Here is a 19,352-nt window from a genome sequence, read left to right as displayed (position 1 = left end):
CCCCTTTTTTCCACTCTTAGGATTTGTTTTTGTTGGTTTCGGATTTTCTTTGGGTGATGAATTGAAAAACATACCTAGAAGAAGCTACCAAGACTACTGTTTACAGACTGAAAAATTACTGCTTTTATACTACTGGGATCATGAGCCACGATCCTTTTACAGATTTCCTCAACTCCTCTTGGCTTCAAATCAGTGTCTGATGTAGATAAAGGTTGGAAATCTCCTACTCTGCTTTGTCTACACACAGGACAAACTGTACAATGCTTGTTTGTGTTGTCCATCATTTTTGTACTTTTTAACTGTTCAAAAATTGCATTTATATTTTGCAATCCTTGATAATCATGACTTTATTTTAACAGCTAGTAATCTTAGGGAATTTTTTTTTTGTTGTATTTGCAGCCTTATCTGAACTTTCTCTTCCTTGATTATTGTTAATTTATGACTGTAGGAGATATGTACGCCTCAGCCTTCTACGGACTTAAGTGACACAGCTGCAACTGAACTGCTTTAAACTGGATGGGTTTATAATTTATATAAAAGTCAGTTTCGTTACAAATCAGTATTGCTGCCTCATTTTTCTGCCTGGATGGTCTGGATGTGATCAAAGTGCTTGTCTGCACTTTGTAAGCTTCGTGGTGAAGCCAGATTATGCTGGTGCAGGACAAGCAGATCCTGCTAAGAGGAAGGATGGAGAAAGGGAAAATGCTCATTGTTTTCCAGCTGGGGATTAGGTGCAGAACGATGACTGCTGGGGGAGGGAGCGTGGATGGAACAGTGCTTTTACTTGATGAGCTGTCAGTCTGTCGTTCTGCAGTGCTTGCTTGCTTTTCATCCAGTCTTTCCACGATAAGAACACGTTGTGTGCAAGTGCGGGCTGGCAGTGCGTGAAATCTCCCCTGGCAGCACAAAAACCTCTGTTTGAGCGGGCTGTGGCAGTGCTCACCTGCATCCACACGCGCACCCACCCCACGGCTCCTCTCCCTGCTACCCTTCCGCTGCCTTCAGCCGCTCTCCTGTCCTTATTTCCCCGGCACCAGCAGCGCTGCTGTCCCGGGGGCCGCGGCGCTCCCGGGCCCGCGCGGTGTCGGAGCCCCCGCCCGCCCCCGAGCGCTGCCGCTCCCCCGGTGGCCCCGGGCAGCGGGGCGGGGCGAGGCGAGCCCCCGGCGGCGGCCGTCGCGCCGTCACGTGGCTCCGCAGCTCCGCTCCCTCCGCGCTCCGCCATGGCTGCGGCGGCTGCCGCCGGCTCGGTGCTGCTCTGCCTGCTCGGCCTGGTGCTGCCCGGCGGCAGCACGCTGCACACCAAGGGCTCCGTGCCGCTCGACACCATCACCTTCTACAAGGTACGGCGCTGGGGGCCCGCCGGAGCGCTCTGGGGGCGGACGTGGGGCCGCACCGGGCTGTGTATCCCCGCGGCCGGCGGCAGCCCCGGGGCCCGGGAGGAAGGCGGGGGGCGCGGCGGGGCCGCGGGCACGGGGTCGCTGCCGCCGCCGCCGGCGCGGGGAGCGCTCGGTGCCGGCGGAGCGGCCGCGCCGCAGCCAATGGGAGCGCGGCGGCCGCAGCGCTCAGCCAATGGGAGCGTGGCGGTCGCGGCCGGCAGCCAATCGGCGCGGTCCAAGTGGAGCCGAGCCGCGGGGTCCGGCCCGGCGGTACCGGCGGTACCGGCGCGGGGAGGTGCGGCCGCAGCCGCCGCTCCTCGGCCGGGCTGCGCTGTCTGTGCCGCTCAGGGAGGGCAGCACCGTGCGGGGATGGAGCCGGGGCCGTGGGCGCGCTGCTTGGGTTCCACTTGTTCATCAAACAGCAACAGGCGCCTTTTTTTTTTTTTTCCCCATCGTTTTTTTTTTCCTTTCGCTAAATCACTGTGCAAGGACGGAATCTTCCCCGGGCCCGGTGCGCTCCCCACCGGGACAGCGACCGCTCGGCAGGCCGGGACCGAGCCTGCAGCCACCGGTGCATGCAGATGTGCAGGGCCTGAGCAGCGCTGGCAGAGCGCTGTGTAGGTGGGGAGCTGTGCTGCAACCTCAGCCTGTTCGCGAGAACAAAAAGATTTTGCAAGGTCTTCCACGGCAGGGAGGGGAAAATCCCCCAAGGGATTCCATTGCCAAACTAATTGGAAAAGGCATCGTCTGAGCAGAGCAAGGCTGAAGTGAAGAGGAATCAATTAAATGTGAATTCTCCATTTCACGTAGCAGTGCAACAGCTCCAGCATCTGCACTGCCTCCCTGTGTCCCCTCCCAGCCAGGAGTGCAGCTCTCATGCTGGGACACCTCAGAATGACGTGAAATTACATTTGGCCTCTCTCCTCTTCGCATCCCACTGGACAATGTTTTAGCTGATCTTCTTCCAAGATGCCAGTCAGATTTACAATAAGCAAATCTTATAATTATGGCATTATCAGATCCCCCAAACCTACCACGTACTATCTTTATCATCTGGTGCAGGAATGCAGACACCCAAAGCTCAGCCTTTCCTCCACACAACACTGAGTCATTTCTCAAAGGCCATAATTATATCAAATTTCCATTCTCCTCTGCATCTCCCCATTGCACAGGAAAAAAGGACAAGCAAAAACAACTTATGGATTGCTCAGACCTGAAATGATCAAGTTTTGTTTTGTCTTTTCCCCTTTTCCTTCTTGTTTTAGGTCATTCCAAAGCACAAGTTTGTCCTTGTGAAGTTTGACACACAATATCCCTATGGTGAGAAACAAGATGAGTTTAAAAAGCTGGCGGAGAGCTCCGGCTCCAGTGAGGATCTGCTGGTGGCAGAAGTGGGAATATCAGGTGAGGAACTCTGCAAACAGTGTGGGCTGGTGAGGAGGGGATAATTTCACTGTGATTTCTGCAGGTTCTGAGCAGTTCTGGGGGAGGGATGGATGTGAGAGTGGAGCTCCTGCCCTGGCTGAGCGTGGGAGAGCTGCTGATCCATCTGGGCTGGGTAATGAGGATCCAGCCCACGCTGCTGAACTGCTGCCACCTCCTCATCCCCTGCAATTCTTGCCTTTTTTTTCCCCCCTTCTTTGCTGAGAGAAACCTTTTTGTCCCACATGCAGGGAGCAGAGCTCACAAGAATCGTGCTTTAGCTACAACCATGGTCAGACAAAGAATATTTAGTGTGATTAATTCCATGCAGCAAAGCCTGGGGCAGCACAGCACTGTGGCTGCTTTAACTTGATGTGATTGTCACTGGAATTAAGAGAAAAAGAGTGAAAAACAGATCACTGTCACCTGATGTGCTCTGGAGGTTGAATTAAGAATTTATGTTTAATTATCAAACTGTGAAGTTTTACCCACTCTGATATTTCTAAGCATATGTGGGATTCTCTAAGGAGCATATTTGAAATGGCTTTGTTTTCTGTCCTCAGGAATAAATATCATTTCTGTGAGATGAGTAAATGTCTTGGAGCTTGGCATGCTGTCAGAATCAAATAATTCTCTGCACACAGACAGGAAAAACTCTTATTTCACTGTAAAATCAGATAAAATCAATGGATAGAGGAAAATAAGAGGAAAAAGAGTATTGATTTCCCATAAGGAGAACAGGGTTTATACAAAAGATCCTGCCAATGTCTTACACTCTCACAGTCACAGCAAAACACCATTAAAGTCTTTTACTTTGGAAAAGCCACTGAATGTTTGCCTTGCAAAATTGATTTCAGTGTGAGGCATTTCCTTGGAACAAGCTCTCCAGAGAATGGTCAGGGCCCCAAGGCTGCCAGAGCTCAGGAAGTATTTGGGATTTTGGGGTGTCCTGAGCAGGACTGGAAATTAGACTCAGTGAATCTTTTGGGTCCCTTCCAGCTCAGGATATTTCCATGACTCTGTGATTTCCTGGCAGACAGGTTATTAGGACATGTTGAAGCTCTGCCTACAAATATTTGTGTGGGAGGGAATCCTAATTTAATTTTTGATTAACTCTGCTTTTCTGTGTTTCGTTGTTCCTCGACAGATTATGGCGATAAACTGAACACTGAGCTGGGAGAGAAGTACAAGCTGGACAAGGAAAAATTCCCTGTTTTTTACTTGTTCCAGGATGGTGACTTTAAAAATCCTTTACTTTATGGTGGGGAGATCAAGGCTGGGGCTATTCAGCGCTGGCTGAAGAGTAATGGCATCTACCTGGGCATGCCAGGCTGCCTGAAGGAGTATGATGTGCTGGCCAGCAAATTCATGAGCACCACAGAGAAATCTGATCGCCAAGCCCTCCTGAAAAAGGGCCAGGAGAATTTAGGAAAAGCAAAAGAAACCGAGAAGAAGTCAGCAGAGCAATACTTGAAAATTATGAGCAAGATCTTGGAGCAGGGAGAGGAGTTTGCTGCTAACGAAGTCGTCCGAATCACCAAGCTGATCGAGAAGAACAAGATGAGTGATGGAAAGAAGGAGGAGCTCCAGAAAAGCCTCAACATCCTCACTTCTTTCCGGAAGAAGAATAGTGACAAAGATGAGCTCTGATGTGTTGGAGAACTCTTCTACAAGCTGTGAAACGTTGTCAAGAGTCCTAACCAGTTCTCCTTAATGCAAGCAAACTTCCCGCTGACTTCAAGAGGGCAGCAGATCTCCTTCTGGGATTCTCAGTTTAGAAGATCAAGAGGAAGAAATTCCTTAAAAACACAGTATTGTAAATGTGGGGAAAATCACCTAAGAGCGAGACACAGCAAGTATTGTGTAATGCTATCCAGTAACAGTGTTAAAGCAGACAACAAAAAAAGCTCGAGATTGGCCAGAAGCTCATTCCAGGTGGTTTTTACAGCTGTTCCCTGACTAACAAATTACAAAATTCAGGTTTGAAAAGGTACAGATAGGGTGTCCTCTACTTCCCCACCTTTCACTGTCCCTAATATCCTTGGGTTTTATACTTGTTAATCTACCCCTCACACTCCTTGTGTTGTACCATTTTGGCTCTAAGTCTTGTTCTTACCTGTTGTTGACTCAGAGACTCAGAGCTTCCTTTTTCTGCCTTCCCCTTCCACGGCTTCTGTCCCTGTTTGCTTTGGGTATCAGCCAAGTGCTGGCAGTGAAGACAGTTCACGGCATGCCCCTCATTTTCTGTCCAGAGCAGCCATTTCATTAAATATTCTCCTGAAATCCTTTGTGATACCTTGACACAGTGAAGTGAGTTCTGAGCAAGGGCAGAGTCTCCTTGAGGTGCTATTACACTCAGTCTCACCAGTTTGTGCAAAAAAATCAGGTTTTCAGAGGTAAATTTGGTTGAGTTTTCTTACAGCTGAAGAGGTCTTTTACCTGTCCAGACTTTCATGAACAAAATGTTTTTCTAGCCTCCAGAAACAATTGACACTCTCAAACTGAAGCCTCATCAGTGTTTGGTAGTTCTGAATATTTGAAAACGAGGTCTTGTAAGAGGAAGCAGAAGTATTTGTGTCCTTAGAACCCTCGTATGTGTTATTTAAAAGGAGATGCCTGGCCCAAGGATCAGGCCAGTCCTCAGAACTGTGCAGTTCACACTCTGTGGAATTTGGATGCTTCTGGAAGATGCTGAAGCCCTGGTCAGGGTTACAGAGTTGAAAAGATAAACACCTGTGAGTTTTACCTTAAAAGTATGCTTTAAACAAAACTGATTCCTGTGGGAGCTTTGCTGCCTTTTGAATCTTGGGGTGGGTACAAGGAGCAGATGTTGCTGCGAGATAAAATGTATTAATAATGCTATAATAAAAAAAAATTCCACTTCAGAGCTGCTTCTTAATCACTATAGAAAAACTACAATGATCAGAGGGGAGGCTGTGACGGCTGAAGCAAGGTGAGGGTGGCCCAGAGCTCTCTCCCCTCAGGAGCGGCAGAGGAGGGACCCCGGCATGGCGGGCTGTCCTTGGGAGCGCTGTGTGGAGATTTGTCCCGCCTGGCTCAGCCCCGGAGACCTTGAGGGAATCGTCCTCTGAGGGGAGCCGTTCTCGAAGCACTGAGGGAACAGCCCCTGATAGGAGCAGCACTTGAGGGGACCGTGCCCTGGATCTGTGAAGGGAGCAGTCCCCGGGATCTCTGAGGGTAGCAGCCCGCAGGATTCTAAGGGAACCATGCCCGGGCTCTCTGAGGGGAGCAACACGCAGGATTCTGAGGGAATCGTGCCCAGGCTCCCTGAGGGAAGCAGCGGGACTCTGAAGGAGCGGTACCCAGTTTCTCTGAGAGGAGTAGCCCCCGGGACCCTGAAGCCCGGTCTCTCTGAGGGCAGCAGCCCCCGGGACCCTGAAGGAGCCGCGCCCGGTCTCTCTGAGGGCAGCAGCCCCCGGGACCCTGAAGGAGCCGCGCCCGGTCTCTCTGAGGGCAGCAGCCCCCGGGACCCTGAAGGAGCCGCGCCCGGTCTCTCTGAGGGCAGCAGCCCCCTCAGCCGCCGCTCGCTCCCCGAAGCGCCTTCCCGCCCCCGGACGCTGGTGACGTCACGGGTGGGCGGGGCCGAGGCTCGGCGGGGTCGCCTCAGGGCGGCTTCGTGAGGGGAGCCCGGGGCGGCCGTGACCGGAGCGAGCCCGCCCACCGGGGCTAGGCCGGTTCTGCCTCCGGAGGGATGCGCGGGACTCCGGTGCCCGGGACGCCAATCCCGCCGTTTGCCCCAGGCTCCTGTCCCCTCAGCCCCTCTCTAGCACCGGGCGCTCCCCGCAGCCGGCCCCGCCGGCGGGGGCCGGGCGCGGTGCGGCCCCGGGGCGGAGCGCGGGCGGTGCCCGCAGCCCCGGAGCGGTGCGGCGGCGGCGGCGGTACCCATGGCTCTGCCGGCGGAGGCGGACCGGCTGGATGGGGGCTGGCAGGAGGTGAGCGAGCCCTGCCGGCACCGGCACCCCTCGGGACAGCGGCTGTCCCCTCGCCGGGACCTCGCTGTGCGCGTCTCTTCTCCTCCATCCCCTCACCGTCCTGCTCCAGCCCTGCGCCCCGCTCCGTGCCCGGCGGCACCGGCAGCGTTGCACGATCCTCCCCCGGTCCGTGCTGCTTATTCCTCTTCGGGACCCCGCTGTCCCCAGTCCCCGGTCCGTGCTGCTCCTCCCTGGGTCTCCGCGGTCGCTGTGCCCGGTCCGTGCTGCCCGCTCTTCTCCGAGACCCTCCTGTCCACCTTGCCAGGTCCGCGCTGCCCGCTCCGATTCCTATCCCCGCTCCTTGTCCTTCCTCCCCGAGCTCCCGATCCCGGTCCTTGTCCTTCCTCCCCGGTCCCCGGTCCATGCTGCCCGCTCCTCCCGGGACCCGGTGTTACCTGAGCTCCCTCCCGTCCTTCTCCCCAGGTCTACTCCGCGCTCCAGTGGATCCAGTTCACCATGGCCATGCTCAGGTACGACACGCTGCCCATAGAGTTACTGTGGCGAAGGTGATTTTATCCAGAAAAGCAAAAAAAAAAAAGAACTCGCGTCTCCCAGCGAGGCAGACGCGCTCCTGTCCCAACCTGTGCTCTCTTTTCTCAGCGTTGTAGGTTCCAGCTCAATTATTGCCTACGCCGTCTTCCAGAACGCAGTGCGGTCCCCTGAGGTAAGGTCTGAGCTTACTTCTCCCTCCCTCAGCTGTGGTGTCAGTCCCTCTACGTGGGTCGCACCTTTAGCACAGACTCCCTTAGGAGCAGCTGCAGGTCTCAGGGTTATGTGGTTAAAACTTGTTTAATAGCTTGGAAGCAAAAGGCTTGTTAAGAATTGGGCTCTTTGTCTTGGTAGGAGGTGAAAGGACTGACCTTGAACCTGTGCTTCTGCAGGGAGAAGCAGGTTCCTGCAGCTTTCTGCTGCTCCAGGAAAGTCCTCCAGTCATTCCTGGGAGCAGGGATTTCTTGTTGTGCCCTCCTCAGTGGGGCCAAACTCCTGGGCGGCTGAGCAGTCGTGCACAAAGCTGCTGGAGTACAAATTGCAGCTGCCCCTGCAGAAATGCTTTTATAAGTGTTGGGTTTTGGCTGTCTCTGAGGAGTCTCTCTGGGCAGGTGTGCTACTAAAACCGACCCCACAGCCTCCCTCCCATTCTGCCAGGCTTGGGTGTCCACATGCAGTCCCTCTGGGTGTCCAGGACTTCCTGGGGACAGTGAGCCAAGCTGATCCCTGTGAAGTTGGGATTTACTGTGCAGGGTTTGCAGGCTCAGCCCGAAAGTCATAAAGTCAGTGGAGCTGGCAGCAGCTGTATTTGTCCTTCCTTCATCTTCATGCTCTTTGTACATCATGGATTTGATCTGCAGCCCAGAGAATGGGACTTTCAGGGAATTCCTGGAGCTGTCCCTGGAGAAGCAAGGAATGCAGGCAGCTGACACATTGTTGGATGACACGGTGGGAAGGAGAACGTGAATCCATGTTTGCAGGGCAAAGCTGTCCCACTTACAGCAGGGAGGACCTTGCTCCCAGCCAACCTGCTGGAAATGCTCTGCCCAGCACACCCAGAATAAACTGTGGAGATCTCCATGAATCCCCAGGGAAGAATGGGAATTCACCTTAGAAGAAGGCTGGGACTTCACCTTAGAGCTGGGACGGAAAACCTGCTTGAGCTTGTGCTGCTCAAGGTACACAGCAAAGCCTCCTTCTACCACATCTGCACCACCTGGAAAGCTCCAGATGTGATTCCTGCTGGGGTTCTCTCTCTGGAATGATGTTGGCAGTGTCCTGCTGTGACTCAGCAGCCTCATCCTGCTGGCTCCCATGGCCTGGGTGCTCAGGAGCCCTTCTGCTCTCAGTCATGTGATGGGGCTGTGGCTTGGGAGCTGCTCATGAGCCACTCATGGCTCCAGGTCAGCAATGGGCCCTTCCTGCTCCAGAGGCTCCAGATGTTTCTGCTCAGATTATTTCTGCAGATCCGGAGAGGAGGGCTGGATGCCAGCTGGAGGGACTGGTTTGCATCAGCCTTCCAGGCTCCTCTGCTGCCAGGGGAGATCTGGGTTTCAAAAGCGACAAAATCTCCATTAACTTCCCCATAGTCTTGTCCTCATGTCTCGGGTCTGAAGTGGAAGTTTGTAAACAAAAGGGTTGGAAGTGATCCATATCAAGGCTAGCCACAAACAGATTATTCCCTGAGTCATGAGGACCCACAGCAAAACATTTAAAAATAAACAGCTCTGGAGGCTGGGAGGAGCAGGATCTTAGAAACACTTCCCTTCCTGCCCCAACCTCAGAAATCACATATTGCATTCTTGAAGCTTGCTCTCTGTCTCTATGGGGTCAATAAAACCCTTCAGCCTGAGGTAAATCATTCAGAAGAGGTGATGGCAAGCAAGGAAGAACCCTCAGCCCAACACATTTGAGGAAGAACTCTCAGCTCAACAGGTTTGAGGAAGAAACCTCAGCTCAGCAGGTTTGAGGAGGAACCTTCAGCTCAGCATGTGCCTGGGCCATGGCCACAGAGCCAAACCCCCGTGTGTGCTGCAGGATGGAAATCATTACATCTTTGCAGTCCCTTCCTCTATTTTATAAATACCAGCGGTTATTTTCTTTCCCCTTTTTCCCCTTTTTCAAGCCAGAGCCACACGTGTCCCTGTGTCACCTCCTTCTTTATCCAGAACAGCTCCTGGGCCCACCAGCAGTGCCTTGCTCCAAGGGCACTTGTGCTGGAGACAGAGGTCACCTGTTGGATTGCAAAAGTGCCTTCTTTGCTTATTTTAGATCTGTTTGGTTTAACCTGCCTCGATCACAAACTGGACAGTGCCCCCAGCCTGTTGTGCCAGGGCTTCATTTCTGCACCAGTGAGGAAAAGCCTGGTTAAAAAAAGGCATTTATAGATAAAAAAAATTAAAATTAACTCCAGATCTTTGTGCCTTGTGCTCCTTCATGCCCTAAGGACAAATCTGCTCAATCAGATCTACCTTAACTCTTATCACTCTTCCTAAGCTCTCACTGCACATGGGAACAAGTAAAACACAACCTGATGGGTGGCATACATTTACTTCCAGGACAGTATTGAGGCAAATCTCGCCAAAAGCTCAGCTCCATGAAAAGAAATACAAAATCAAAGCCTGCTGAAGCATTTCCATGCTGTGTTTGGAATTATCATTTTCTGTAGGGAAAGAAAAACACCACAATTTTCTCTCCTGGATGCTGAAAATGAGGTACCCAAGGCTTTAATTAAGAATGTAGGTAATTAGGCTGCTTTTCCAGAGCCTCTGCTCTGCCACTAACAAAGAAAATGTTGGCCAGAATTTTTGCACAAATGTTTTCCTGCAGTGTTTACAGTCCTGGCCAGTGTGTGCAAACTGGAAATGGGCTGGAAACTGTTGTTAAAGGAGACGTGACTCCTTTGCAGCAATAATGGCTCTCAGTGGAAATTAATCCAGCTTGTAAAATAAACCCGATCTTACTCATCAGCTGAAATGACATGGAACTCATAGAAAAATGTGTTTCAAGTCATTCCAGAGCTGAGGAAGGGTTTGTGTTTACTGGAAGTTTGATTTCTATGTGAGTTTATTTAAAACATGATGTCTCTTCTCCCTGCCAACCTGTCCCATTCTGCAAAATTGTAACATGGTGGATATTTGGGATATTTTCTGTAAGTTTTGATGTTGCTCTTGTGGCAGAAGTGGAGGTTGGAGTAGGGAATGTGCATTGGAACAGCTCCTGAGAGCACAATGTGGAATTTCCCTGCAAGGAAAGTTGTGGGAGAAGGGCTGGGAGGTGACAGTGTTCAGATAACACCAGATAACCCGGGACTGATGTCTGAGCACAATTCATCTTTCTGCTGTAATTGGTGTGGGAGTTTTAAAGGACTGAAAACAAGGATGATATTCAGGAGTAGAGGCTGAAAAGTTTTCATCTGGTAACTTCTCTTTGAACTTGCTTGGCTTTTAAAGTAAAGGACACTTTTTTTAGGGTGAAGATGAATTGACTGGTCTCAGAAATGTTGTCACAGTGCTTCCCTGAGGGTAAACCATCCCTCCACAAAGTGCCACTTATGCCCCACTTCCCCTCAATTCAGGCTTTCAAAACAACTTTGCACTGAGGTTTTTCTACTGAAAAACTTTCCTCACCTGCAGAAAAACCATTGGAAGGCTGTATTAAATGTCTGATAAGGAGGTAAAACTGCAGCTGGGGGGGCTGTGACTCCACTCACACCTGCTGAGATTTTCCTTTTTCCCTTTTCCAGGTGCGTCCACTTTTCTACCTGAGCCTCTCAGATCTGCTGCTGGGCATGTGCTGGCTGGCTGGGGCCCTGCTCTACAGCTCACCCACCTCCCAGCAGGACCTCATCTGCTACAACCTGCAGGCCACGGGACAGGTGAGTGGCCTTGGCACCACATTCTGTCATTAACCTTGTAATTTGTCATAATTAACCTCGCTGGTGATCAGAGCCTGGCCCTGGGGCTGTTTCTCTTGGCTTTGTGTGAAAAGGGAGATCATGGCACTGGGGTTTGGGATCCTCTGGTGTGTGAGAGGAGGAGAAGATGGGATTTGGTGGTTGCTGGTGTGAAATGAGCAGATGGGACTGGATCTCTGCCCTGTTGCATCCATGCCCATGGATCTCTGCTCTCACATGGCAGCTTTTCTATTTCTCTTCATGCTTCTTCCAGCCTGGGCAGGAACAGACACATTCTGTGACTTTTGAGCTCAGATTTAAATTACTCACATGAACATCCCAGTGCTCTTCCCAAGGAGCAGCACAAGCTCAGCCTGTGTCCCAGTGACTGAGCTGATCCCTGTGCTGGGCACCAGTTGGAGCAGGGGGGCTGAGCACTGTTTTCCTGACAGTTTGTTATTCCTCACCCAGTTCCCATTTCAACACCAGGCCTTGGAAATCTCAGCTCTCAAAAAACTCTGCAGGGTCCAGCTGAGCATGGAGGTTCATAAATGATCTCTGGAATTAATTTTTTTCCTTTTAAAGGATAGGGCTGGGAGGATCAAGGGGCTTTTGGAAGCTTTGATGTGTGGGCTCAGGCAGCTCCCTGGGAGTGTGGTGGCACCCACAACTGGGAACTGAATGTCCTCATGGATCAGCAGCATCCAGAGCTGGAAAGGATCTCCATGTGCCTCAGAGAGGGCAGGGAAGTAGCTGCAGGTGCAGGATGGAATTGTTCCTGCTGCTGTGTGTCTGGGGATGGGCTCCTGCAGCCCAGGGTTGTTTCAGGAGCTGTTTTGGGGGTACAGATGTGTTGCTGACGGTGGTGAGAGCAGCTGTTCTACTCCAGGCTCATCTCTGGTCCCTCCAGCCCTGCTGGCTCCACAGTCTGTTCATGTTGGGAGAAACAGTGAGGTTTGGGTAACTTGGCCACTTGGGAATGATGCAGAATGACATCAAAGATGTTTGTAAGATGATGGGAAATGGGAAAATGAGGAGAGCTTGGGAGAGGCTTTCAAAGCTGGAAGGAGCAAAGCAGGACTGAGGCTGATCCTGAGCTGTTTCCCTTGCCTGGGGAACACAGTTCTTACAGCTGATGTGATGTTTTTATGGCCTGGAGGCAATTTGCACTGCTAGAGGAGAAATAATTTGGCTGTGGAAAATATGCCCATAATTTCTCATCTCCCTTGCACTTCTGGCTCTTCTCTGCCCTCACTTTTCCAGCCTGTGGCTTCTCAGGGGCACCAGCACAGGATGGGACAAGGTGAGGGCTTTGTGTTCGAGCTGGGTGGGCAGAGCTGGCCTTGAGCCAGCACAGGGCTTGTGCAGAGTCACACCCTGACCTCAGGCAGTGTCCCCTGTGTGCCACCCCCAGTCCCCAGAGCACAGGGACTGCCTGGGTGGCAGAGCCGGATTGTGCCTGGCAGGAGCTGTGGCTGTGTTTGCTCTGGGAGAAATGAAAACAAACGGAGCCTTTGCCATGGCAACCTTTCCCCCGGGCATGTGAGAGTGCAGGACCTCCTCACCCACCAGCCTGCAGTGCCCTTGAGAGGTGGGAACACCTTGTGCAGAAGAAGGAGCCAGTAACAGGTTGAACCAGCAGATTCTGCAGGGCAGGAGGGGTCTGGGAGCTGATGGAATGAGTAAATAAATGTCTCACTGTGCTGCTGGGTGTCTCACAAACACCTGGGGCCTCTCTGCACACCAGCACCCAGAAGGTGTCAGATGAGCTGAGGTGAGGATGGGCAGGGACAGCCCAGCAGAGTTTGTGTTTACTGGAAGTTTGATTTCTATGTGAGTTTATTTAAAACATGATGTCTCTTCTCCCTGCCAACCTGTCCCATTCTGCAAAATTGTAACATGGTGGATATTTGGGATATTTTCTGTAAGTTTTGATGCTGCTCTTGTGGCAGAAGTGGAGGTTGGAGTAGGGAATGTGCATTGGAACATCCTGGCAGCACAAATCCATGTGGAGTTTCCCTGCAAGGAAAGTTGTCTCACCCTTGGAGAGGCTCATGCTGGAGTCCTTGTGATGTCTCAAGGCACTGCCTTAGACAATATTTTGCTTTATTCAGGCTGTTTGCCATTATTTGCCATCACAGGCTGGTGTTGCAGTGGATGGAGCTGCCCAATGTCCAAACTGTGTCATAAAGAAGGAGATTGCTTTGTTCTTGGATATTCCCTCTTTCAGCCCCAGAGCTTTGATTGATATGAATGTAAACACTGCTCCCTTTGCTGTCCCTCATTCTCTCCTCCTCCTGCATTGCAATAATGAAGTCCAGAACAGATATTGTGGTTTTAATTGCACAACTCCCCCACGTTCTTCCAGTTCAGTTCCAGTGGCCTAATAATGTCCTGGCAGGCTCTGCTCACGCTGGGCAGCACAATGGGAGCCACACAAGTGGGATAATGAGGGATTCTTGTGTCTCTGCTTTAGCTCCTCATGGCCAGTGCTGCAGGACTGTCCCCAGCCCCAAAGCTGGGGCTTAGGAGAGCAGAATTCCCTTCCTGTCCTGCTGGCACCTTCACAAGTGGCATTTGGGTCTCTGTTCCAGAAGGCAACACTGACATTCCATGAGCCTCTCCCGGGCGTCCTGAAGTGCAGGAGAATGATCCTTGTGGGCTGTTTTGGCCTTCTCTGGAAGTAGCTGGGAAAGGGTAACAACCCCTCATTAAACCTCATTTAATGAGCTGGAAAGTCACTGCAATGTTCTGTGGCAGCCCTTGGACTCAGCCTCTTGAGCCAGCCAAGAGCATTCACAACCTCAGTGAAGGAGGCCAAGTTTGTTTAGTGCCCACTTTCCCAGCCCTGGATGATACCAGGGTGGCAAACCTGTGCTCCTTATCTTTTTGGCAAAGGATAGCAAAGCCACAATAAAAATAAAAAAAAAAAAATCCCTTGTCCAGCCCTTCCTCTTTGTCACTGTAGTTTGTGTTTCCTGTGACAAACATAGCACAGATGTGTACATGGTGTGATTAGGCAACCTGGAGTAAGCATGAATTTGGAAACAAATTTGATCAATATTTAGGGAGGTTTATAGGAAGTTTTATATAATTAGACTCATCTCAAGCTGGAATCAAAGGCTATGAAACTCTCAGTGTGCTCTATCTTTTCTCCTTTTTCCCATGGAGGAAGAAAAGAGGTTTTTGGGATGTTAACTCAGGCTGAGGGCAGAGAATATCTGCCCTCACATTCCTCTTGAAGTATCCAATTGTTTTCTGTTTCCGTGAATTCTCTGCCTAGTGAGCTTATTATGCAAGAAGGAAATCTAAATGTCACATCTGTGCTGTGTTTCCTAATGGACATAGCATTGAGAAGGTCCAAGTGCCTCTGAAACCCTCATTGCCAGGCTCTGAGCCAAAAAAATGAGCCAGATCACAAAGATTTTTATTTCTAAGACAGTTCTGCTGTCAGTAGTTCTCCTGTCTGAGGCTAAAGTGAAGCTGCTTTTGTGTGGTTTAAGGTGGGAATTTCCAGCCTGGCTCAGCCCCTGTGCTCAGACCCTCACCTTTGGCAGGTGTTCATTATCCTGCCTCTGTTCCATGGGATTTGGGAGATGCTAAACATGCTCCAGGAATTGTTCTTCCAGGACTGAAAGTCTGGTTTTATTTCTCAGATATTCTACGTGGCCTCTTTTCTCTACACTGTCAACTACACCTGGCACCTGTACATGGACCTCAAGGTGAAATACAACCAGAACCTGTTCAGGGTGCCCCCCCAGGTGAGTGGGAACCCAGGGACAAGGACACAACACTCAGGAAAAACCTCCCTGCATTGCAGGCTGAGCAAATACTTCACACACCCCGTGACCAGAATCTCTCCTTGCAGTTCATTCCTCCCTCACACCCAAACAGGGAGGGCAGGGAGGCACCACCACTGCCATGACCAGGCTGGGAATACCCCAGATATTCCTGCAAGATAACAAAACATTCCTTATACAGCTCTTCCCAACAAACCCACTGCCCTACACAGATATTTGCTGTGCACAGCAAACTTTGTATCCCAGATATTCCACCTGGAAGTTTAGGGTGGGCAGACCCCCCTCAGCTGCTGAATCCTCCCTGGAAGCTGCTTCTTGTGAACCAGGGGCTGTGCAGAAATAATTTAATTAAGATTTTTGGATTTTGCAGGTTGTAGATTATGCAAGTTGTGTTGGCCGAATAGCAACGATCTTGTCAAGGTAAGATTCCATTCTCCCTGGCACAGGGTGTGGATTTGGTGAGAGTTCATTCTCCCTGGCACAGGGTGTGGATTTGGTGAGGGTTCATTCTCCCTAGTGGGAGAGTGTGGCTTTGGCAAACTGCAGTGTGCCTATCCCTGCTTCCTACTTGTTTTGAAGCAAGTGTTACTAAAAAGGCTGTAAAGCTCATCATTATCAACAGAGTGACCTCATGAATGCAGAGTAAGAGTTTTTTTTTTCAACCAAGTTAATGATAACTTTATTAACTGGATGTGGTTTTCCAGAAGGTTTCCCTTTACCAATGATTAGCCCTCACAAATGAAAGCCTCAACATTGGTAAAGCTGATAAAATACTTTTCCATAGCAGTGCCAATAAAAACAACTTTAAAGTCGTCTGTAGTGATGGGAGAAAAACCAAGCAGTGCCCAAGTGGAGCAGTGCAATAACCTGCAATAACCCATGACTGTGCTGTCCTTTCTCCTCCAGCCTGATCCCTTTCCTCCTCATGGTGCCGGTGTTCTGCCTGGGCAACAGCAGTAATTGCTACCAGAACTTCAGCCAGAAGCACGGGTGAGCTCCCTGCCTTGCTGAGGCACAGCCCCAGGGCTGCCCTGCTGGGCTGGCAGGAGCTCAGGCTGTCCCCTGTGTCCCCAGGTGTCTCCTGATGCACACGGAGGTGGCCGAGCCCCCCAGCGCGCCGCAGGGCCTGAGCGGCTCCGTTTGCCGCGCCATGCATTTCTACGGCATCGGCGTCTTCCTCGTCTCCTTCCTCATCAGCTTCGTGGCCATCCTGGTAAGGCTGGGGCTTGTGGAGCCCTGGGTGGCTCCAGAGGCTGGGCAATCATGGAATGGTTGGGTGGGAAGGCATCTTTGAGCTCATGGAATGGTTGGGTGGGAAGGCATCTTTGAGCTCATGGAATGGTTTGGGTGGGAAGGCATCTTTGAGCTCATCCAGTGTCACTCTGCCATGGACAGGGACACCTTGCTCTGTCCCAGGTTGCTCCAAGCCTTGTCCAGCCTGGCTTTGGACACTTCCAAGGATGGGGCAGCCACAGCTGCTCTGGGAGGGATTTCCTCTCAGTATCCCATCTAAACCTGCTCTCAGTTTTCAATCCTTTCCCCCCTGTCTGCTCACTCCATGTTTTTGTTAAATAGGGCAGGGGAATAACTGTGTGGTGCTGTCTCCCTTTTGGAAGGGGTGGTAGGGGAGGAAAAATATTACAGTGCCACCAGCTAAATCCATCTGGAGTCCTGTCAAGCCATCCCAGAAATATTTAAGCAGGATTTCAAAGGCTTGGAGATTGGCAGAAGAGATCACCTCCTGCATGGGTGAGCAAGAGGTGATTAATGGTTGGACTCCATGATCTTAGAGATCTTTTCCAGCCTAAATAATTTAATGATTCTAAAATCAATTCAGAGTCTTCAGTTTAGAAAATGCCACGTGCATAGCAACGCCTCCCACAGGGTTTCAGTGCTGTGTGGAAAGGTTGGATAGACTGGGATGCAGATCCCAGCCTGTCCAATAACATCTGCCTGCTGTTTTCCAGGTTATCCTGAGTCAGGCCCGGGGGCTGTACAAGAGGTTTGTGAACTCCACAGGGTTCCTGGGGGATCAACAGTGGGCCATGATTAAGATGGTGGAACAAAGGGTGGTTTTTTACCCCATTGCCTTCTTCTGCTGCTGGGCCCCAGGTGAGCAGAGAGTTCCTCCCACATCATTCCCCTGTGGAACCCCAGAGAGGTGGGGTTAACTTCACCCTCCCATCCATCCCTTTCCACAGCTGTGCTCCTTGGGATGCTGAAACTGACTGCTTCAACAACCAGCAAAATCTACATGGCTCTGCTGATCCTGCAGGTAAATGTCTGCCCCTGCAGCCTCTGCCTTCTCACCTTGAGTCTCCTGTCCTCAGCCCTGCTGGATCTCTGCTGTGTGAGCCCAAGTCTGATTTGTGCTTTTGTTTGGCAAAGATCTTGGTTTGGTGGTTTATGTCTTTCACAGGCATGAAAAGCTCTCAGTACCCAAAATCCCAACAGTTTAGTGGTGAGCAGGCTGCTGGGTGGATGTTTGCACTTGGCGACCTCAAAGGTCTTTTCCAACCTCACTGATTCTGTGGTCATGGAAATTGCAGCAAATAGGGCTAGAAAGGATCCCCAGAAATTTGTTTTGTTTTCCCTATGTCCCTAAGTCTCCAGATGTGATTCCTTAATAACACTTGTCCAGCTCCTTCTTGTGCCTGATGCAGAAGTTAGCCATTTTATTCAATTATATCTAATATAGTATATATAACTATAATACTATAGTTATAGTGATATAAGTTGTTATATTTATTTAATAGATAAACATACATAAAGTATATTATCTATTTGTATTTAATGATTCATTGAACATTTATTAAAATAAATGGGAAGATAAATTCTCTATCACAGGGAGGATAAAATCCTGCTGGGAGGGGATGTGATTCCTTAATAACACTTGTCCAGCTCCTTCTTGTGCCTGATGCAGAAGTTAGGCATTTTATTCAATTATAGCTATAGATTTATACTATATATACTATAGTAATAGTTATTTAGATAAGTTATTATATTTATTTAATATATAAACATACATAAAACATATTCTATATTTGTATAGCATTTATATTTAATTAGATATTCATTGAACATTTATTAAAATAAACGGGAAGATAAATTCTCTATCACAGGGAAGATAAAATCCTGCTGGGAGGGGGATGTGATTCCTTAATAACACTTGTCCAGCTCCTTCTTGTGCCTGATGCAGAAGTTAGCCATTTTATTCAACTATAGCTATAGATTTATACTATATATACTATAGTAATAGTTATCTAGATAAGTTATTATATTTATTTAATATATAAACACACATAAAACATATTCTATATTTGTATAGCATTTATATTTAATTAGATATTCATCGAACATTTATTAAAATAAATGGGAAGATAAATTCTCTATCACAGGGAAGATAAAATCCTGTTGGGAGGGGGAGGTTTTCCATGGATCCCAGAGCACGGAGCGGTGCTGGGATCCCTCATTCCCCTGTGCTCTCTCTCTCCCAGGCTCTCACCGCAGCTTCCCAGGGGCTGCTGAACTGCCTGGTGTACGGCTGGACCCAGCACGTGTTCCTGTCGCTGAAGCGCGGCTCCCGCCGGGATGTGGACACGCAGACCCCGCTCCTGCGCTCCCAGAAGAAATTCTACTCCAGCACAGCCCCCTCGGGCCCGCCCGACCCCGCGGGCTCCTCCTCCACCCTGCTCTGATGCAGCCCGGCCTGCCAGGAGAGAGGCAGAGTCCTCCCAACTCCTCCTTCCCAACTCAGCTCCTCGTTCTGCAGAGCCGGGATGGACGCGTCCCCGCGGGGCTGGCAGAGCCAGGCGCTCAGTGGACATAGTTATTTATTTAATGGATTCTTTCAGCGTGGTAAATCTTTAGTCCAGACTTTCTCCTCCTGGGAATATCCCTAGAAATGCAGCAAACCCCATGTAAAGGCTCAGAGACCTGGTGCAGCTCCATGGAGGTTGGAGCTCCTAAGGAGCTTTTTTTACTTTGTTTTACTTTGTTTTATTTCTCCAAGTCGTTGCCTTTACAAATTAACAGAAAGCAAAATGAGTATTTTTCAATCTCTGCCTTTTAATTCACTCTAACTGTGAGAATTTGCACCACCCTAAGAAGCAATTGCAGGGAGTGAAGAATTGCAAAGGACAAAAGCTGCCTGGAATTCTGCACATTTCCCTTTCCTTCTCCCTGCCAACTCCTGCCCAGCCACAATGCTCCCCAAAATCAGCTGCTTCGACCCTGTGGAGCATCTCTCATGAACCAGGTGAGCAGGACTTTGTCTGAGTCTCTTTTTGCATTTCCAGATGTTCACATGAATTATTTACTGAGGTCCCACCATTCTATAAGAAATAAACCAGGTCTTCAGCTGTGTTAAAAACAATTC

The 19,352-nt window shown here is 50.2% G+C and overlaps 2 protein-coding genes across 2 annotated transcripts; both read left to right on the top strand.

The window, feature by feature from the left end:
- The first annotated feature begins 1,174 nt into the window (after positions 1-1,174).
- ERP29 (endoplasmic reticulum protein 29) lies at positions 1,175-5,683 on the top strand. Its single transcript, XM_059484920.1, has 3 exons — positions 1,175-1,340; positions 2,642-2,780; positions 3,946-5,683. Exons 1-3 carry the CDS (start codon positions 1,221-1,223, stop codon positions 4,446-4,448), a joined length of 762 nt encoding a protein of 253 aa, XP_059340903.1. The 5' UTR covers positions 1,175-1,220; the 3' UTR covers positions 4,449-5,683.
- A 989-nt stretch (positions 5,684-6,672) lies between these two features.
- Positions 6,673-19,349, top strand: TMEM116 (transmembrane protein 116). The gene is made up of 11 exons (XM_059485170.1): positions 6,673-6,751; positions 7,214-7,260; positions 7,391-7,454; positions 11,025-11,156; positions 14,831-14,935; positions 15,345-15,394; positions 15,881-15,964; positions 16,049-16,187; positions 16,942-17,086; positions 17,176-17,249; positions 18,472-19,349. Exons 1-11 carry the CDS (start codon positions 6,704-6,706, stop codon positions 18,670-18,672), a joined length of 1,089 nt encoding a protein of 362 aa, XP_059341153.1. The 5' UTR covers positions 6,673-6,703; the 3' UTR covers positions 18,673-19,349.
- Positions 19,350-19,352: the final 3 nt, after the last annotated feature.

Source organism: Ammospiza nelsoni, chromosome 18 (genome assembly GCF_027579445.1).
Source record: "Ammospiza nelsoni isolate bAmmNel1 chromosome 18, bAmmNel1.pri, whole genome shotgun sequence".
Lineage (NCBI taxonomy): Eukaryota > Metazoa > Chordata > Aves > Passeriformes > Passerellidae > Ammospiza > Ammospiza nelsoni.
This window is presented reverse-complemented; position numbering and strand designations above follow the sequence as displayed.